The sequence below is a fragment of the Bidens hawaiensis genome, unplaced genomic scaffold, assembly GCF_021521415.1.
Source record: "Bidens hawaiensis isolate Kalapana, Puna unplaced genomic scaffold, B.hawaiensis_p1.1 tig00036759_1, whole genome shotgun sequence".
NCBI lineage: Eukaryota > Viridiplantae > Streptophyta > Magnoliopsida > Asterales > Asteraceae > Bidens > Bidens hawaiensis.
This window is the reverse complement of record NW_027496417.1, coordinates 11,572-33,976: the sequence shown is the minus strand read 5'-3', so window position 1 is coordinate 33,976 and position 22,405 is coordinate 11,572. Positions and strand designations below refer to the sequence as shown.

The 22,405-nt window shown below is 34.0% G+C and overlaps 1 protein-coding gene across 1 annotated transcript; it reads right to left on the bottom strand.

Annotated features, from left to right (window-relative positions):
• Positions 1–17,869: 17,869 nt before the first annotated feature.
• Positions 17,870–19,542, bottom strand: LOC143588761 (type III polyketide synthase B-like). Its single transcript, XM_077069686.1, has 2 exons — positions 19,374–19,542; positions 17,870–18,864 (listed from the first exon to the last, which is right to left on the bottom strand). The coding sequence occupies exons 1-2, from the start codon at positions 19,540–19,542 to the stop codon at positions 17,870–17,872; spliced, it is 1,164 nt and encodes a 387-aa protein (XP_076925801.1).
• Positions 19,543–22,405: the final 2,863 nt, after the last annotated feature.

The window sequence follows — 22,405 nt, the reverse complement described above, 5'->3', positions numbered from 1 at the left end:
GTTATATGAAATTTGTATGATAATTAAAACTTATATGAAAACAAACTGTTAATCTCAGTTGCAACTTTCACAAGTTGTAAAGAGAAGACGCAGGATAGTAAGAGAGAATTAACCTCAAGAAGATATGATTAGCTATTAGACATCATTTAAACTTTTTTTCTTTATTATATATATCAATTTTAGTTAGGTTTTTCTTTGCTTTGTTAGAAGTATAAAAGAATGGATAATTAATTTGTTAGAAATGATTAAAAGGATGCAAGGCTATATAGATTGTGTATTTAGTTTATCTACTAGATATATTTTTTTAAGGTGAAGCATACTAGCTCAAGCAAGTTTATGTTTACTATTTAGTTTTTATAGCATCTACTAATGTCATGGATTAGACTTGACTCAAATTCGGTTCCGAACACCACACTTAACTAGTTATTTAAATATCAATAGAGACGAGAGAGTTGTCTCTCATGGAAAGATAAGTATCACAATTAGACGTGCATAAAATCAGTTTTGGGTCCAAACTTGATCAGGAGTGACTGGTTTATAAATGGGATATGATCAAGTCAAAGTTAATTAAACCGGTTTGTCTCTATTCAGTTTAACTGGTTTCTAACTAGTTTCAACGAAGGGAATCACAAACTAATTAAAAACCGTCGGATTGGATCGAGTCCAAGCCAGTTTATCTCAAACTGGTTTCCGGTTTAGATTGGCTTCATTTAGATACAAGTTTCGAATTTCAAACCGGTTTCGATATGTGCACCTCACATATTCAAAGGGGAAATTCTCAAAATGGACATTTAGAAAATGGCCCACAAATGTTCAAGATTCCTAAAATGTCCCAAGAAATTTGGACTAGAGCGACACTTTGGGATACGTTTCAACGAGATTTCTACACAAATTATAATCTGACACGTGAAAATAATCTAACAAGGTCGACCAGCCAAAAATTTGAAAATGTTGAGAGAGCTGTCCATATTTTCTCACTAAATTTTTTTCTCAAAAGCAGTTTTTCCAGACGCTTTTTCTATGTTTCCTACCTGATCAGTACAAATTATCAAATTCTTGAAAATTGTTCCTTTTGAATTCTATCTTGACGGACGCATTTTAGATAAATTTGTTACAAGAAGACGAGATTGATGTTTTTCATACTTATTATGAAAATTATAACATGATTTGAATTTGATGAAGTCGATTAAGTTCTTTCCAACCCAACAGCCATTTTTTCCCCTACTTTTTATTTTAGCTATTTCAAATTCTATTTTGAACGGCCAATGAATAAATTAACCTAATTATTTAGGATAATTTAATAGTAAAAGGTGACCCTATACTCCCACAATCACATACATTGTCAGATAACCAAATGCCACCATCTCTTATTTCGAGGAAAACTCGCCGTCCAAATACCTATTGTTTTAAAACCTAGCTGAAATCAAATTTGAATTTGAAACCTTGTAGTATTCAACCCAAGTATTCACTTCTCACCTAATACCAATTGAGCTATAGCTCATTAACATTAGCTATTAATAACATCCACTATAAAAAAATTTAATAATATCCACCACAAAAATTCTCATCTAATACAAATTGAGCTATAGCTCATTAGCATTAGCTATTTAATAACATCCACTATAAAAACTTTAATAATATCCACCACAAAAAGAAAATAAATAAAGTGCTACCTTTATTATAATACGTGCAGAGTAATTAAAACAACACTATAGCAATTATTATTATTCTATAGTTTTGAATTTGAGTAATAGTAAATATTTGATTTCACATAGAACGCATTATTTCGATAAATATTTGTTGAACAACATATATATTACAATATTGTAAGGCCCCGAACCCGGTAGCCTTACTTTAGCGTCGGATTTACTCATAAACACAGTTCTTACAAATCAGAGTTCATTAAAACTTTCGCGGAATATAAAAACCTTCATGAAACGTTACAGCAATCCAAAACTTGCCTTAATTAAACATTCTTGTCTTTCAAAATAAACGTCAATTACATTAAAACATCTTGAGTCTTCAGATGCCAGTCTCCTATTCGCCTACCATGTGCCCGCTCAAGCTAGCTGTCTCATTCTACTCACCTGGGTGGATACTAAAAGTCAGCTACGCTGAGTGAGTTCTAGTTAATCGGACGCCATACAATACATACACATACATACATATCCGAAGATACATATCCATACTTAACTAGTTACCCTTCTGTTCTACATACATACTTACTACCATACATACATACATATCTACAATCACTAACCTCAGTCTACCGAGAGTACGTTCATAGTCCGCCGTCTATACCTGTACTCAAGGTCGTGAACACGTAAAAGGTCCGCAGTCCTTACCTATGTTCACCATTCATGGTACGTGCAAGGTCCGCAGTCCTTCCCTATACCATCCCACTTCCACAACACGTACAAGGTCCACAGTCCTTCCCTATGTTGCAACCTAATTCATAGCACGTATGAGGTCCGCAGTCCTCTCCTATGCTACCACAGCACGTATAAGGTCCACAGTCCTTCCCTATGCTGATGCCTATCTATAATACGTATAAGGTCCGCAGTCCTTAACTACGTTGTCGTCTATTATCTGTAACACGTATAAGGCCCACCGTCCCTATCTACGTTTACATCTATCATCTACATTACGTATAAGGCCCGCAGTCCTTAACTACGCCATCACCAGCCGAGTCTATGTCCGACAGAAGCTAGAGGGATTTGCCATCCTAACTTACTATGTCAAACGTAGAACTCACATACCATTCGTGTACCTGTATACACATACTTCACATATACAATAATTACATTATAGCATAAGAACACTCTAGGCGTTCTTTACATCCTTCATTTAACAACCATACCCCTTGCCGTTACGTGCAATATCCGAAGATCGTTCACGCCCCGACAAGTATTCATTTGTAATATTCATACATCTTCGATATAATATTCGTACCTTTATTTTTAACCTGACAGTACGCGCAATATCCGAAGATCGTTCGCGTACCGACAAGCAATCATTCATATCCATCACATATATCACATATGGCATACACTTATCACTTAGGATAAATGTATTAACAACACATCGAGTATGCACACAGCCCCGAAAACATAACAAGGAATGGGGCTAGAAACTCACCTGAACTCTGCTTCTTCTTCCGATAGTTGTAAATCCCTTCTTTAACTGAGCTCGGCTGACTGTATAAGTTACACGTATCAATACTCGCCTGATCTAATCTGGTGGCCTAGTATTAGCTTACTTTTACTTATCGTTTTTAATCTATTCTCTATTTGAACTTGACTTTAGGCGAAGTTAAACCTTAGGCGAACTTGGCTTTAGGCGAAGTTGTCATCAGACGAACTTAGCTTTAGGCGAAGTTGTCATCAGGCGAACTTAGCTTTTAGGCGAAGTTGTCATCAGGCGAACTTAGCTTTAGGCGAAGTTATTAGTTAGGCGAACTTGGCCGTAAGCGAAGTTATCATTTAGGCGAACTTGGCCTCAGGCGAAGTTACCAGTTAGGCGAACTTGGCCGTAAGCGAAGTTATCGATTAGGCGAACTTGGCCTCAGGCGAAGTTGTCGCTTTGAAGGCGAAGTTATCGCTTTGAAGGCGAAGTTGCCCAGTTCGCGGCGAAGTTGCCCAGTCCAGCCGCTGTTTGGTTTCTATCAAGCATTTTGGCGATTTTAACACCCTTGTTATGGTTCAACATCACCCACTACGTTCCCCAACCGTTTTCGGTCGTTTATACACTATAAAGCTTGGATCTTTAAACTTCAAAGATCAAGAATCATACCTTTTTGAGCTTGTTTGGATCTCGTTTAACTTGTTTAATCACAACTAATCGCTCACCCTCTCTCGGATCTTGTTCGTTCCTCTCCTCGGCCGCCTGCGGTGTATGTGGTGTGTGTGTTTTGGGTGTGTGTAGAGATATGGATAAATGGATGGAATGGAAAGGATTGGGGTTTAAGGGGGTATTTATACTCCCTCAAGCCCATGGACCGAAGGCCCATATTTCCTTTTGGTCCATATCCAAACCCATCTAATTATCCTACTAAGTCTTCATATTTTGCTATTATTATTATCGTTCCACTAACTCGTTTATTTCACCCGACAAAATAATATATTAAATATTACTTAGAAATTTCGGGATGTTACAAATATTATATTATATTACATTGTATTTGCATGTATTAACAATAAATAAAATAAATTCAAATTTAACAGTACACCTATCATGTATTGAAAGCGTAATTATGCGGCTAACATATATGAACTTTTATATCTTTCTAAATTACAACTTTCAACCACCAACACCAACCATTTATTTTGGATTGATCATATATTCATATAACATAAATGTCTTGTTTTATGTTTTCTTTCATTATTATTCAGAAAATACCACCAGAAACGTCAAAGGTGATATCATCAATGGTGAAGCAAGAGGAGGGTGGCAAGTCTACAAATATTAGTGAAACTGATCGATAACAAGAGGAAGGAAAAATAGCAATCTCGTCTCCTTGAAACAATTTTTTTTTTAAATGCGTCTGTTAAGATGGAATTCAAAAAGAACAATTTTTAAGAATTTGATAATTTACAGGGATCGGGTAGAAACATAAAAAAACCGTATGAAAAGACTGCTTTTGAGAAGAATATTTAGTGACAAAATATGGACGGATCCCTAAATATTTTCATATTTTTGGCCGGCCTTGCCAGATTATTTTAAACGTGTCAGATTATAATTGGTGTAGAAATCTCGTCGAAACTTATTCTAAATGTCGCCCAGTTCAAATTTCTTAGGACATTTTGGGAATCTTAAACAACTTGTGGTATTTTCTATTTTCTCTCTCTCTTAAAAGGTCTATTTTAAGAATTTTCCTCATATTCAAATACTTATGCAAGGTTGCCATGGTAAAGGAATAAGGGATACTGTATGAGCAAATTCGGTACAGGTATCGGTTGGTACCGGTACCGAAATCGGTACAGATTTGGTGTCTTCGGTACCAAATCGGTGCCAAAGTTTTGAGTTTTGTTATCGGGATCGGTACTGGTATTTCCCGAAATTTTTACCTTTAGTACCGGTACCGAACCGAAGATTTCGATATCAGTACAAAAAATTTGTGATTTTCGAGACCGGGACCATTCGGTACTGATACGGTACCGATCTAATCCCTGTATTGTAATACGGAATGACATGATTGTCTTTCAGTGTTGTAAAAAATCAAGCCAGATTAACCTGTTACGTCGGGAACAACCTAACAATCGATCCAATTTAATATTCCTGCTTTGAATTGGCACTGCAGTTTATGGTTTATGATTGATTGAAGATTGGAATGCAAAATATATTTCCTTTAAAAATCGTATTATTTATTCACTTATTATTTTACTAGATTAGAGCCTGTGTTACACACAGATGTAAGCTATAATTAAAAGTAAAAAAATATTGCATGTGATATGTAAATTGAGTTATATTATATAATGGTTTTTATTTATGACTTTTATAATAAGTTTTTGATATATTTATACACTATTAATTATAAACTATAATTTGCAAACCAAACTTTGGTGTTTGATTTATTTTAAAATAAAGCATTCATAGCGATATTATTATACAAATTATGTGTATAACAATGATATTTAGAACTGAATGTTGTCACATATTAAAAAAAACGTCTTTCTCTAACGTTGGAAGAATTGGAGACGAAGACTCAAAAAATAATGTAAATTTTCAATATCTTTCGATGGTTAGTCACCTGTGTATCATACGTGTGAAAATTGTATATAAATATATATAGCAACAATGATAATAATAATACAAACAATAATAATTAATTGATACTGTAATATTTCTAAGAACAAATAATTTTATATTAATTAGAAGGTATTACATTGTTATTTTTATTAAAACAAAATAACATACAACAACAAACAAAGTAAAATGACAACTTAAAATATCTTTCTAACTTAAACCATGAAGCCAAAAAGATATATCAATAAAAACCACATCATGATATATGTAGCCATAAAGTCTTGGATAAAGGATCTAATACAATAATCCTTTATCGTACATTACGTACACGACACTTCAAAACGTTGATTTTCAGAAACCCTAAATCACAATTACACTCATTTGCCTGTCCTGCTCCCTCAATCCGTCTCTACCACCACTCACCGGCATCTGCACACCTCATTCACCATCACCAATTGAATTGAAATACACCATTTGCAGACACCCATTTACAGAACTTTAAATACGTTCCAGATTTGTTCATATGATGAAATCGTTGATTAAATAGATGGTCGATTGTTGATTTCTTGATGATTACGAGATTATATGAAGTGATTTTAGCGTTCAATTTCATGTTACAGATAGTTTGATTTTATATCTGAACTCTAATTAGGGTTCTGAACTTATTAACTTTTTGTTCTGAACTTCTAAACTTGAATGTTTAAAGTTGTTCATTTTTTGCCAGAACGTTTAACTTGAACGTTTAAAGGTGTTCATTTTTGGTAAAAACGCTCAACGTGAACTTTAAATGTGTTCGTTTTGGTCAGAACGTTTTAGTGTCTTCAGTTTTGTTCAGAACGTTTAAACGTAATATTTTGAACCGTAATCAGAGCTCAATTGAGTATATTATTCTGCAATTTCATAATCGATTGATGAATCTAAATCCTTCTACACATCAATTTTATTGATTAACTCATCATTTTTGATCAATTTTGAATATTCTTGATGTTCAACGACGTTTTATTTTGATTTTGGTTTTTAACTTTAGAGATTTCATACTTTAAGCTCTGATTAGGGTTTAGAAATTGGATGAGATCACTAGTTCAGAATTTGTATCAGAATGAATTTGTAATCCACGAATTTGATCATGAACTAGTTTGGGTTATTTACGAAACTGCCACTGCGTGTTTTTTAATCCAACGCTCTGGAAGTTTGCGTACGTAATGTACGATAAGCCATTATTATACAATAACCCATCCCTAAAGTCTTGTTTATTAAACAATCAACGAAATAGAACAAATGTGTTGTAAATTTTTTATACATGCAAAGAAAAAGGCTAAAATCACTACAAAATCAAATTCAATGCATTGTTAATCAGAGAAATAAATGTAAAAATACAATTCACAAACTTATAAACAAATCATAAATCTTTATATACATAATTGAATAAAAGAATGAATTGTATGATAAGAATTATATAGAGATAGTCATCATATTATCATACCGTTAACAATAGAAGTTATTTGACAAAATTATTTCACGGTTTTTATTTATTGATGATTTAGATAAATTTTGTAAGGATGTGATCGAATTAATTATGATGTCAGATTTTGTTTAAATTTGAATTTGAATTTGAATTTTACATTGTGTCAGTTTCGGTTTAAATTTGAATATTCATATTTTGTCAAATTTGATTACGAATTTATTTATATATGAGAAATAAATATGTCTGTTTAGTTAAAAAAAATACCATAAATTAAAAATAACTTGTGTCGATCCTAATTCATTCTGTTCATAACCCTTATTAGCCCGACATTATATACCGAACAAATTTGATACTCTTTTAAAAAAACACATTTTGAAATAATTTCAAAATATAAAAAATAATTGGTTAATTAGTCAACTTCAAAAAATTATGGAAAGGTGTTTGATATTTGAAATATTATAATCAGGGGTTTATTTTAGACATTAATTTTGAAATTTAGATATAATTAAAAAATGATCAAATGTAAGAAAATGAAAAGTTTGTTGAGAATTGAGATTGAAAACTACGGAAAACTTTAAAAATTTGTATTTAATTTGTAAAATTCCATATTTAACCGGGTTTAAATATGTTATGAGTATTAACCATAAATTAAGAAATTATATTAACTATCTAAAATTTGAAATTTAAATATATATTTGAAATGATTAATTTCAAATTTCGTATTTAAGCAGCAACTTATTATATTTTCAGTAATATTAAAATTAAAAGTAAATTATAATGAGTATTTTAATTTGAATTTCGAATAGAAGTTTGAAATTATAAATTGGGGGTTTATTTTTAGACATTAATTTTAACATTTAGGCACAATTAAAAATGTTCAAATATAAACAAATGGAAAGTTGGTTAACATTGAAGAATATGAAAAACTTTAAAAGTTTGTTGGTAATTAGTCGAATTCCGTATTTAATCAGAAATAAATATGTTATGAATATTAATTATTTATTAATTAAGAATAAATTAAGCAACAAAGGTTATACTTATATTTTGGTCAAAATACATAATTGAAATCATTAATGATGGAATTCAATAATAATGCTGGAACATATTTTAGGCGTAAAAAATGCTTTAATTTTATGCTTATATTCATGAATATTAAGCAAAAATTAAATAACAAAGACTTGTATTTTAAGTAAGATTTTAAAGAAAAGTCAAATGACTATTTTCATTTGAAATTTAAACATCAAATTGAAATCGTTAATTTGTATTTTAAAAGGCAATTTAATAGTAAAGCTGGAAAAAAATTTATGTAAAAAGAGCATTAAAAACACATATGACAAACGTGTTTAAAATTGATAGAAATTTTCAATAACATCCACACTCCTTTCAGACAATTAGATAATCTACAATCTTGTACAGTCAGAAGCTGAAATGAATAAAATTAAATTAATGTTACATAATATTTTTATAATATATATATATATATATATATATAGGGTAAGGATCCTAAGAGAACCATTGACAAATTGAGAACTATTTTGGACCTCTAAAAAAATAATTAAAAAATTATAAAACAAAAAAAAAACTAAAATTTAAAAAAATTAAAAAAATCAAAATTCTTATATTTCATTCAGGTTTCATTTAAAAAAAAACCGATTTTTTTTCTTTTTAATTCGTAATATACCTATACACATATGTATACTTTCATTTAATCTCTAGTTACGTAATGTACACATATGTACATTATCATTTACCTTAAATTATACATATGTGTATAGGAAAAAACATGTGTGTACATATTATACATATATGTATAATAAAAAAAAACGATTTTTTTTTTCTTTTTAATTCGTATTATACATATACACGTATGTATACTTTCATTTAATCTCTAGTTACGTAATGTACACCTATGTATATTATCATTTACCTTAAATTATACATATGTGTATAGGAAAAAACATGTGTGTACATATTATACATATATTTAGCTAAACCGAGAATTTTTTTAGAAACCGGGATGATAAATAAGAACTTTGGTTTTTTTATTTTTGTGTTTTTTTTTTGTTTTATGATTTTTTTTTTTGGTTATTTTGTGATCCAAAATGGTTCTCACAGTTCTGAATTCCCAAAAAGTTCTCACATGATCCTGATCACACACACACACACACACACACACTAAATTAAAAAGAAAAACGTATATTTTATTTTAGCAAGAACTAACAATGGATTAACCGAAATATGTAAGACAATAATTTTAATGACCACCTAAATCAACCATACTTAATAGAAGGAAAATTGGATTTTAATAATCCTAACTTTTTGTTATTGGCCAATAATAATTCCAACTTTTTTTATTCTCACAAGTGGTCCCAAATTTAAAAAAGTTGGCTCTTAATGGTCCCCCGGTTAAAAAAAAAACCTAACAGCGTTAAGTTTTTTCCGAATTTCAAACTGATTTACCAGGGCTTTTGTCACACCCCGACTCAGGGCCTGGGTGCGACGCCCGTTAGTTGGTATCCAGTTTTAAAAATATATCAGAGTTGCGGGTTTGTTTTAGCGGAAGTCTTTAAAATAATATTCTTATAATAAAATAATGGGTTCAATTACCCATTTCAATATTTGACAAAATATGAGTGGAAGCCTTTTATAAAATGTCGGGTCAGAATACCCGTCCGATAAAATACATGTCTTTTGAAAATATAAATCATTAATAATATTCAGAATAAAATATCCGAGCCATCAGATCACTTCTAATGACTATGTCTCCAATCTTCTATCAGTCTTGCCTGTCAGTTCTATTCTTTACAGTTTCCTTGAAATGTGGGGGAAAAATACGTCAGCACACAGCCGGTGAATGACGCTAACTCAATAATACCAGGTTGTAAACAATAATAATACCTTTATGACAATACTCAATAGGCACCCAATTCAATTGGGTTAAAATTACCCTAAGTACATGTACAATTAATCATATACACAATATCATTTCTCTGATCAGTCCCGTAGACTACCAAAGGCATGTTTGATGATATACATGGCCTCGGGGAACTCCGAGTCACCATGTATGTATGGATTTAGACACATGTATACTCTTAATTTGAGTATGCTCGTTTCTTATTATTGCAACACAAAGTTTTAAGGATTCGTAAATCCTATGTAAACAGTTCGGACTCTAAAAGAGTTGTAAAAGTTTAGGGCGTATTCACCTTTTATGATTGTAATCAGTTTCTGACACTGATTCCTGTATATTGATCAGTTTGATTACTGACCCCTGTTTGTAAATCAGTTTCTGTTAACGATTCCTGTTTCCGATTTCAACTTTCTTGATTGATTGATTGAATGTTGTCTCGGACCTATAGTACGAGATTAACATTTGTATAAATATCTAGATTAACGATCTAGCTTCAGACCCCGTAGTTCTTGATTACTGACCCCTATCTGTAAATCAGTTTCTGTTACTGATTCCTGTTTCCGATTTCAACTTTCTTGATTGATTGATTGACTGTTGTCTCGGACCTATAGTACGAGATTAACATTTGTATAAATATCTAGATCAACGATCTAGCTTCAGACCCCGTAGTTTGTTTTGTATAGCTGTAACCTTGACAATTTATTTGTTTGTATAAAACATTTGGACCCATAGTCCTTTTGTTTATTAATTATATACTAGGTTTCTTCTTCAGGAAGAAACATTTATACAAGGTTTCTTCTTCAAGAAGAAACATTACTTTAATTTTAATCTGTGTGAATGAATAGTACGTTTCTTAATCATTAAGAAATGCTATTCTTAACTATTCCCTTTGTATATAAATGATTACGTTTCTTACTCATGAAGAAACAATAATTAACTATAACCTTTGCTTATAAAAAGCTATATTATATTTAACAGTGATCAAGGTTCGGGCTATACCCCTGACTATGGTCAAAGCTATAATAATAATAATAATAATAATAATAACAACTTAAACAGAACCCCTACCTTACGCGGGTATTTGGAGTTAACAGCCTATGACTGATCAAGCGGCACTTCTACTCTATATCGCGTACCACAGCTTAAACCTTTATAGCTTCGGAGCTTGGCAATAGAGGCTTAGTGTGTACAAAAGTGTGTGAGAATGTGTGTTGGAGGTGTGAGATGGAATGTGCCGTACCCCTCCCTTTTATAGCTGAAATTGGGTACCATCGCGTAGTGCGATGGTCCCTTCTCTTAAGGCATCGGGTAGCGCGACGCCGCAATTGTTGAGATGCTGCCACGTATTGACACGTGGTGGGGTCATCGCGTAGCGCGATGCCCCTTAACCCTTGGTCATCGCGCAGCGTGGCGCCCCCTTTTTTTCTGATTTCTGGGGAAGAGTATCGCGTAGCGCGATGATGCTGTTCCTGGGCTCATCGCGTAGCGCGTTGGGTCCAGGAATCAGATTTTTTACTTTTGGTCCTTTGTCTTTGATAACTTGCCACTTCTTGGTCATACTTCCATTTTCCAAAAATACTAAAGCGTCTCGTGGCGATGCGAGCGTGCGAAGTGCAAAGTGCGCCATCAAAACGCACATTACGCCCATCGTCCGAGTCCGTGTCCTTGCGCGGAGGGTGCGAAATGGAGAGTGGTTAGCCGCATTAAAACATTTCTTTGGAAACTTGCTTCCTTATAAAGAGCTTCAATTTCTTTGTTTGTTTCCATGTTGGATGAAAATTCCATTCCTTATTTTTACCTATGGGGAATGCTTCCCTTTTCTTCCATCTTTCTATGTGGGATGGAATTTTCTTATTTCCTTAACATAAGAATACTTAATGTTTCTCATTTCATTTTTCCATTACTTATCTTGAGGATATTTTTTATCCCTCAACTTTCAAAGTTGACAACTTTAGTCCAAAATAAATATGGGATTTTCCTAGATGTTATATCCTCCCCACCTTGGAATGAATCTCGTCCTCGAGATTCGCTTTGTCTTAGGTTTAGATGTTCTTACTTTGTTAAGATGTGATTAAATTCTATCTAATCTGATTCATGTGTTTATCTCTCAATGTAGAATGGTTGAAAATTCTCAGAGTATGCTAATTTTTACATCTCGATTGATGTAATTAGCCAATAGTTCAGAATATCATAAGTAATTGTAAATTGCTAAACACAGTGGCCAGTTGTATTTAATTATTTACCTTACCTTTTGTATTCTAAACATTTATCAATGTTAGTTTTATTGCTTCTTAGATTCTGTCTGTCGAATCAATTCCATCTCTTGATTCTTATCATTTGTTTTCATTACATCATAACAGTACCTTTGTACTTTTGAGCAATCATATTTGATATGCTATACAATCATGCCTCTTAAACATTCTCGAGTTCCTTTGACTTTTTAATCAATCTTTATTGAATGATTCCTTTAACAGTATTTTTCAGATATTTCTTTTCAACTATATGCTATCTTTGCTTATTTTGATATCTCATGACATCAGTGATATTCAGAATCCTTTCCCTCAGTACGCTATTATCCTATATTTCTAATAGTCTTGCATATGTATCTAAATAGTATTTGTTTGATTAATCAGCAGACTTTAAGTCTGTTTCGGTTCAGCAGATTCGTGTCAGCAGACTCGTGATCTGATCAGCAAACTTTTAAGTTTGTTTTAGTTTAGCAGGCTCTTGGTCTGATCAGCAGACTATTAGTCTGTTTCAGTTCAGCAGACTCTTAGGTTTGAACTAACCTTAATAGAGTTTTATAGTCATTTTATATTTACATATGAAGTTTGATGTGGCATGTGTTGGCCTAATAAAGATAGTTCATCCAACTGGATGAATCTGTCAGATGATAAATCAAATCAGCATGTTATCAGTTTTGAACGTCAGCCTTGATTTCAGTCACTTGATTGTCTTTTCCTTTAGAGATACTGAATATGAGCATTCTTATGTATTGACAAGATCTGTATGCTAATATTTTATTTATAACTTAGGGAATTAAAAACCCTTTCTCGGTTTACAAAATTTCCCGTTTCAGAACGAGTTATAACAAATGTACAGAAGTTAACTAATCTATCTGACATTCCATATGTTTGATCTTTGACTTGATTGCTTTGTCAGATATTTCTGGTTTCTTCTGACATTAGTGTGTCAGTCTTGATTAGCTTTTCTTTTCGGGCAATTTGTTTTAAAGTGGCCCGTTTCTCCACTTGTGAAACATACTCCTTGTTTCTTCCTGCATTCTTGCATTGTGTGTCCTTCTCTATTGCAATATGCACACATATCTGTGCCTTCTCGTCGACATTTTCCATAATGTTTTCTTCCACAAGTTTTACAGGTGGATTTTGAAGTATTTCTTTTGTAAGGCCCCGAACCCGGTAGCCCTACTTTCGCGTCGGATTTACTCATTAACACAGTTCTTACAAATCAGAGTTCATTAAAACTTTCGCGGAATATAAAAACTTTCTTAAAACATTTCATATCAAAACACGTCTTGTCTTAAAACATCATTTTGCCTTTCAAAATAAACGAAACATTAAACTTAAACATCTTGAGTCTTCCGATGCCAGCCTCTTATTCAGTGCCACGTGTCTCCTCAAGCGAGATGCCTCCTCCTACTTACCTGCGTGCATACTAAAACTCAGCCACGCTGAGTGAGTTCTAGTTAATCAAGCAACTTATCATACAACCACTACATGCATCATATACGTATCCGAAGACACGTAGTCCACTATCTAACCTGCTTACCTTACCACTTAGCCTCTTATTTACACCTACCACCTTACCACTTTGCCACTTTAATAACGTTTAACGTTATGCCACTTTGCCACTTTGCCACTTTAATAACGTATAACGTTATGCCACTTTGCCACTTTAATAACGTTTAACGTTATGCCACTTTGCCACTTTAATGACGTAGTCACGTATAGGCTTACCCTACCACGTACTATCGTCATGCCACTATCACTCTTACTACACCCTTGCCACTTCTAACACGCTCTACCTCTACTTATCTACAACATGCTTCATATCATTTACATAATAAGCAAGTCACATCATAGCATACATACACACTAATAACCACTTGGCAATCACTGTCCTTGGCGATGCGTGCAATATCCGAAGATCGTTCACGCACCAACAAGTATTATATAATAGCTACCTCGTATAACATCTATAGCATACACTTACCACTTAAAGTAAGTGTATTCACACTTCACATCGAGTATGCACACAGCCCCGAAAACATAACAAGGAAGTGGGGCTAGAAACTCACCTGAACTCTGCCTCTTCCTCCGATAGTTGTAAATCCCTTCTTTAACTGAGCTCGGCTGACTGTATAAGTTACATGTATCAATACTCGCCTGATCTAATCTGGTGGCCTAGTATTAGCTTACTTTTACTTATCGTTTATAATTTATTTTCTAATCGAACTCGACTTTAGGCGAAGTTAAACCTTAGGCGAACTTAGCTTTAGGCGAAGTTAAACCTTAGGCGAACTTAGCTTTAGGCGAAGTTAACCCTTAGGCGAACTTAGCTTTTAGGCGAAGTTGTCATCAGGCGAACTTAGCTTTTAGGCGAAGTTGTCATCAGGCGAACTTAGCTTTTAGGCGAAGTTGTCATCAGGCGAACTTAGCTTTTTAGGCGAAGTTGTCATCAGGCGAACTTAGTTTCAGGCGAAGTTCATCAGGCGAACTTAGCTTGCAGGCGAAGTTGTCGGCTGCAGCTACTGTTCGTCCTTAATCATCTTCGTTTCTTAACCAAATAACTCGATTTAGGTATCCACGTAATCGTCTGACCAGCGCCTACAAACCCCAACCATCAAATCGGCCTAACATTGATGTTTAAGGGGTGCGATTTAGGCATATAGGTTACGGGTTCTTTTAGGTTAACAATTAACCTATCAAATGCTAATCAATTCCAGTAATATTTGTTGTTTTAGGTTCGTTTATAACAAACTAACACAGATCTATGATTTCCCAAATCAAACCGAACCTATACGAACGATTTCTAACTATAAACGTACCTTGAACGAGTCGAACTACGAACCCGGTTAAGCCTTGATGTTGTTTTAGTCCGTCACGACGTTCCAGCACCAACAAGCTCGGGTTTTCGCCTTCGGATTTTGGTTCGGGTTATAAGATGGTGTTGTGTGTGTTTTGGTGGTGTATGGAATATGTGAGAATGAGGATTAAATGGTGATTAATGGTATTTATATTTAGGGATCATGGGCTTAAGCCCATGGACTCTCCTTCCTCCTTTCATAACCCAAGTCCATAACCCATATCCATTACCCAACACTAGCCCGACCCATACCAACTCCTACTCTATTTATTTATTTCCCGATAACCCGAGTAAACTTTCCCTCTATTATTAAGTAATACAATTAATATTATTTTGGAAATTTCGGGATGTTACATCTTTTTTCTATCTTCTCGTAATCTGTCGGTTTCTTGGTTTCTTTTTCTTCTTTCTTTTCTTCCTCTTGGTTTCTTGTCATACTATTGATCAAGTATCTGACTACTTCCATGGCAGACTCAATTGTTTGCGGCATATTAGCTCTTACCAAGTCTCTTATTTCTCTTGGTAATCCACATATATACCGTGTTATCTTATTATATTCCGGGGTAACCAGATGTGCAACTAATCGGCAATATTCAATTAATTTAGTATTATATTCCCTGAGATTTGTTCCAACAACTTTGTGATTCCATAACTGAGTTTGAATCTGATCCATCTCATGGAGTGGACAATATTTCTTTATAACAAGATCTTTGAATTCTTCCCAGCTTAGATTGTACATTGTTTCTCGTCCCTTATTCCAAATTAGGGTATTCCACCATTCAAGAGCTTCTCTCTTGAACATCTAAGAAGAATATTGGATAGCTTCTTCATTTGTACACTTGCTAATGTAGGTAATTGCTTCTTATTCTTCTAGCCATCTTAAAGCGGCTATAGCATCCTTATCTCCATAAAATTCCTTAGGTTTGTAAGCTTGGAAACTTTTAAAGTTACATCCTCCTTGATGCTTCAACTTCTTTCGAGGTTTCTCTCTTAAATTGTTGTCAGATGCAGAGCTATCATAAGCTTCTTCTTTTCTTGAATGTACAGATTTACTTTGACTTTTTATATCAGATTTTAGTTGGCTTTGATTGATTGAATTGTCCTTGATAGCTTCTTGTATCATTTTATGGATTTCATCTTTATGTTGGGCGAGGAGTTGCTTGTTTTCATTGTTAACATTCTCTCTGCTTCCAACTTTATTGAACGGATTATTCTAAGAGTTTGCACTTCCTTCTCTTGACATATTACAATAAAATTTTTAAAGATAAGTTCAACATTCGGGAAATTCAAAGCATATCTTTTATTTATCTTATTGTAGTTTACAAAAAGTGCATAACTTTATTTATAGCTACACTTGTTACAACTACTACAGTTTTTATAATTTATTTCTTCTAGCGTACAATCAATTTCTTGATCTTGCTGTTCTTTTTGGTATTCCCAAAAAGGACACACACACACATATGATTACCAACTCCGCTCAAGTGGTAATTATTTTAGATTTTTTTACTTAACATATATAAGTATGTTTTCTCTTCAAGTGTAAAAACAAAATTATATTTAATTGTTGAACTTTCCATAATTCAAAATATACAAATGATATAATATTCAAATGATTTATTCTTATCGACCAAAAAAAAATTATTATGTTTTAATTAAATTTAATTATGTAAAATTATTCGTTCTTATTAACATGGCATTTACAATTCATTAAAATATGTAGCATACACACACACATATATTACGTTTTCGTTATTTTCCACACGTGTGTAACACGAATAACTAACCTAGTTTGTTACTATAATAGTTTTCTCAAACAATTGATTTCAAGGACTTGTGGGCGTCAAAATTTCGTTCCATGTGTATCAAATTCATGTGAGACTATTCTTTTATGAATCATAATACTTGAAAGTGTTACGATTATATAGATGATGATTTCGATTTAGACAGATTTACATGAGAAAAGTATGCCTAAAAATCGGTAATCCATTATCTATAGATGGCCAATTCAAAACTAAGTGAACCAAAAGTTCTGATACAAGGTTGTCACAAACCAAGCATAAAAAAATATTGAACCTAAATGAAAAATCTTAGTTTCGCCACTAGACTAATAACCTTAGTAGTTGTGTTATTATTCAGTGTTTTTGGAGGACACGTATTTTGTTGTGCAAGCCAATAATCATTTAATTTAGTTTCTTCATTTGATTTTTCATAATATTCTACGCTTTTGTTTTTGTTTGTGATAAATTTTTTTTCTTGTGAATTGTTGTAAATTTGGTGATAGTGGTTTAAATTATGATTATTGTAATCAAAATTTCCTCGTGTGCTGCAATTGATACATCCTCGATATAAATGCTTGAAGAAATATCACATTAAAGATATACACCTATAAAATCTAGCATTTATGAAAGAAATCTGAAGTTATTTCAAGACCGGTCATTCAATCGTCTCTCGTTTGTACTTTGTATATTTACTAGTTATAAACGAGACATCATTTGTACTTTGTAGATTCAATTAGCATCAATACAAGAAATCTCGACCCTCTGCGAAATTTGAAGTCTTAAAACCTAAAATCACTTAGTTTTAAAACAATATTGTATATCTATTATTCATATCAAACTATAAAACAAAGACCAACCACCAACCTACATGGTTAAATTCCTTGTAAGAATTCCTTCAAAAGTAACACCAGGCCCAAAAGCCAAAATAAGGCCCAAATCAGGCCCACCATCTTTTCCTTCATTTTTCCTCTTCAAACTTTCTTCTATCAAATACTCCAACACATACACAATTGTATTACTACTTGCATTCCCATAATCTGCCAATGCTCTTCTACTTGCACTCAGTTTTTCGGGCCACAAGTCGAACTTTTTCTCTATCCGATTCAGAATTGCCGGCCCACCCGGATGCACGGCCCAAAACAGGTCATTGTAGTCCAGATCATCACTACAAAGTTTGTCCAATAACTTGTCACAAAAACCTTTTACATTGTTCTCAATGATTTCGGGAAGCTCTCTATCGAGTTTGAAACTGATCCCTTCTTCGGTTAGCCTCCCATCAATGACCTTTTCGGTATTGGGCAAGAAATTTTGTATCGCGGTATGCAACTCAAACAACGGGCTCTCTGGCCCAGTGGGCTTTGACCCAATTATCATAGCACCAGCACCATCTCCAAAAAGTGCAACCCCAACTAGATCATAAGGTTGTTTAACACTTGGCGGTTTGTATCCGATAATAGTGGTTTCGGAGGTTGCTAACAAGACTCGGCTTTCTGGATTATTTTCAGCTATATCTTTTGCAACACGGAGCCCGGCTACCCCACCCGAGCAACCCGAGAAATAAAGCATGACACGGTTAGTGTCTGGGCTTAGTCCGAGCCCTTTGGCTAGGTAGATATCACCCCCTGGGAGTCGGGCTTCACTAGACGAAACGTAGACCAAATGTGTGATATCGGATAAGGGGCGGCCCCATTTCTTAATGCAGGATTCTGATGCTTCAATGGCCATTTGTGTAACAGCCTTGTTGCAAATGTCAAGTCTTTGCTTGACTGTTGGGTGGCCTTCTAGTGCCAACTCAGGGTACTTGTTGAGTATCTCTTGTGACATAACCACATACCTTGTTTTCACTGTTGTGGTTTTGCCTGTTGTATTACAAGAAAGCAAAAGAGAACGAAAATCAAAAATATTATTTATTTATTTTTTAATGAAAGCTAGACCTATTTAAACTAGGGATGTTCAAGAAGCTTGTGGCTTGATACTTGCTTGAAATCGACTCGTTTGTAAAATAGTTGAGCCCGAGCCAAGGTAAGCCAGTTTGTTGACTAGCTATATTGGCTCGTTTGAAAAAATAAAATAAAATAATTTATTATTTTGTTTTTATGTATTTCAGTGGGTAGAAAATGCAATCGGTCATACCTGGTAAAATCTTGCTTATAGCAAAACTATTGGTCAAGTAAAAAATACAACATTTTAAAAATAAAAGAGCATATTCGAGCTTTTTTCGAGTTGAATTCAAGCTCAACATTTCAACTCGTTAATAAAAACGAGCAGAGTCAAGCTAGCTCGTTTAACTTTGAGCCCAAGCCCATGCTTAACCTTGCTCAACTGGGCTAAAAACGAGAACACAAAACGATGAAAGACCGATGTTTACATAGGCGAATGAGTTTTCGCTTGAGTTCCGGATCATCACAATTAGTGTCTTTAAAATATCCGTCAACAAGCAGATCCTGCATGACAAGTTGGTGAGGAAACGCTTTGCCAAGAGCCAAAATGTTAGCTTTCTCCACACCATTCTTCATCAAGATCGCTTTACGACTCATTACGTTAAACAAACAAACGGATAGGTTTTGCTTAAGAGGGTGAGATGCATTGTTAATTGTAGCTGGTTTATATAGACACACTTGTCGCACTGACTTGATTGAATATGATTAAAGGGAGAGTAAATTAAAGAAGGGGTGTCATGGTTTTCTTTGTACATTGTATAATTATATGGAGGGTTAGTTGAAAAGTAGAAACTTCATGAGGTTGTGCTCTAAAGGAATGGTAAGTATAAGGCAGGTAAATTGTGATATAGTATCATAAAACATTTCTTATTGTTTATTACATTGTAATCCTTCCTCCTTAGTGTTATGCATGCCTTTAAACAATGAAGATGAAGAGAGAATCTTGGTCAAACTTTTTAGACGAATATATTTTCTTTCTTATTTTTGTATTTTTTTTCTCTATATTTGTTGAGGTTCAAAAAAATTTGTAATCGTTGGAGGTAAATATATGTTCAATTCAAATTTTGGTTATTTTACCTGTTAATCTTTAATGTTAGAAGTGATTAGTTTTGCTATTCGCTCTCAACTATTATCTTCTAGCATCTTTTTTTTACTCAAATTCGATATTTTACTTGGAACGAGTTGTGTCTCAAACAAATTACATCTCGAACGAGTTGTGTCTCAACTCCCAAACGACTTACATGTCAAATGGGTTGTGTCCCAGTCACAAATGTAACAATATTTTATTTTGCCCTTTTACCCGCCACCAATATAAAATAATGTAGGGAATCTATCTCTTAAAATGCCTTCTACCATCTAGTTGTCATTCCAAAACATAATCTCATTCCCATAACCAAGGGTCCCTTCAATCTTGGAGTGCATGTCCAATCCAATTATACTCAAATCTGACTCAACATCAACGATACTTTTACATACCCATATTATTGTGGTCTTTCTTACATGAACCGTCTTACTCTGTCTTCTTGTTTCATGAATCGCCTTTACAACTTGGACCCAGAGCTACTCCTTGTTTACTTTTAGTCTTCACCATTTTGTCAATAATGCTATATTTTCATCTTTTACCAGGCCAACTTTTGCTTTTGAACCCGCAATCGCTTCCCCATGCTACTCATTGAATATTCGAACTCCCATTATTGCTACCCAAAAGGAATCTACTTCTCATCTCGTCAATTGTACTACTACTAATTACCTTGACTGGTGCAATAAATAGAGATAGAAAGTATGTCGGAAGACTTCCTAAAATTTCTTTTATGAGAGTTATACGACCTCCAAATATAACATTTTCGTCTTCCAATGATACAATTTAGGTATCAATCGTTTTCCAAATGATAACATTTTCTTTTATGAGGGTCATATATCTTGTTCACGTATATATCTTGGTGAAGAATCTTATAATATGATGTGTTCTCACTCAACGTACGTATCTTTCACTTTGAGTCTTACTTATCTATCATGAGGTCGATAACTGCACATCAACAATCAAATCATGAACCCTCGAACAACCCTAAATAAGATGGGAAGCTAATTAATTTAGAGAATACTATATTCTCATTAAGCCACTAAAGGACATACCAGGAGTAAAAAACACATCTATGTACATTTCATTAATCAAATGTCACCACACAAATAGTCAAATACACATGTGAGAGTGTTCCCTCAAAACATATGATCCATACTTGTGAGATCCGAGGCCCAGTGCGGAAGCGTGAATAATGGTCGGTATTAACGGTGGAGTTCAGATCTGAGCTAGGATCGAATCGTATTCACTCTTGAAAGGTGTTTTGGACGGATGAGTGGTGTTTTGGGAGAGAGCCTGAATCGATTACAAAGAACAATAAATTGGATGAACACAAACATGTAATCGAAACACAAATAAAGAAGTGGCAGTATGATTTCATTTATCAAAAGATTGTCACACAGAGCACTCATACATACAATAAAGATCAGCCACCTCCAGGAGAGCTCATCCCGGAGGCGGAAGCTCTCTCATAGGGATGAAACCCTAGATCTCACCTAATACACAATAAACTTATGCTAGACAAATTAACAAATACATCTATTTATACTAGTCTAGCATGTCTTGGTCTTCAAGCCATCCACCCTTAGTTGAGACCAAAAATATTAATTATTTTTCACCCATAAAAATAATAATTCGATGCGTCGGTCTAAAATATAAGTCCTAACAATCTCCCCCCCCCCTTAGACCGATGCCATCGAATTTCTACTCAATGTGATCATCAATTAATCTTCCATTCTTCAAACCCGTTTCTTCCCTTGTAAGTCATCTTCAAACCTTTCCTTTGCTAGGTATGATCGATGAGTGTATTCGAGCATATTTTACTTAGAATATATTCTCTTTCGGAGAATATATTCTCCTCCAGTAAGCTTCGTTCTTCTTGACCAATCCTTGTGTTGGTACATAAATGTCAGTAGTTCATAGTCTAGCGTTTGTAATCGAGTCTGTAATGTAATTATGTTTAAGTTTATGTTTATGTATGTAAGCGAAGTTGTCAACAAGTTCGCTTAGGCGAACTTGTTGAACAAGCGAAGTTGTCAACAAGTTCGCTTAGGCGAACTTGTTGAACAAGCGAAGTTATGGACAACTTCGCCTGAACATATCGGGCGAAGTTGTCGTGTCTATATATACTGTAGCCGACGGATTGTTTAGGCTACGAGAGAGGAGTCAGTTGTTGAGTTCAGTGAACGTGCCGAGAGTCTGTAATAGACGTGTTTCAAGTTATAATATATAACGTGTTCGTTTGTATCGCGTGTGATTGTTTTACGTATTCTACGCTCGTAACTACCTACGCAGGGATTCCGCACCTACGTAGATAGCGATATCCCGTGTAAGATCCGTTCCGGAACCTACAATTGGTATCAGAGCTTTGGCTCGATTGTG

Excerpts from the sequence above, each read along its gene's own strand:
- LOC143588761 (XM_077069686.1), bottom strand. The coding sequence starts at position 19,542 with ATGAGTCGTAAAGCGATCTTGATGAAGAATGGTGTGGAGAAAGCTAAC. Across the intron at positions 18,865-19,373 it reads GCGAAAACTCATTCGCCTAT|GCAAAACCACAACAGTGAAA; the intron begins GTAAACATCGGT and ends GTAATACAACAG.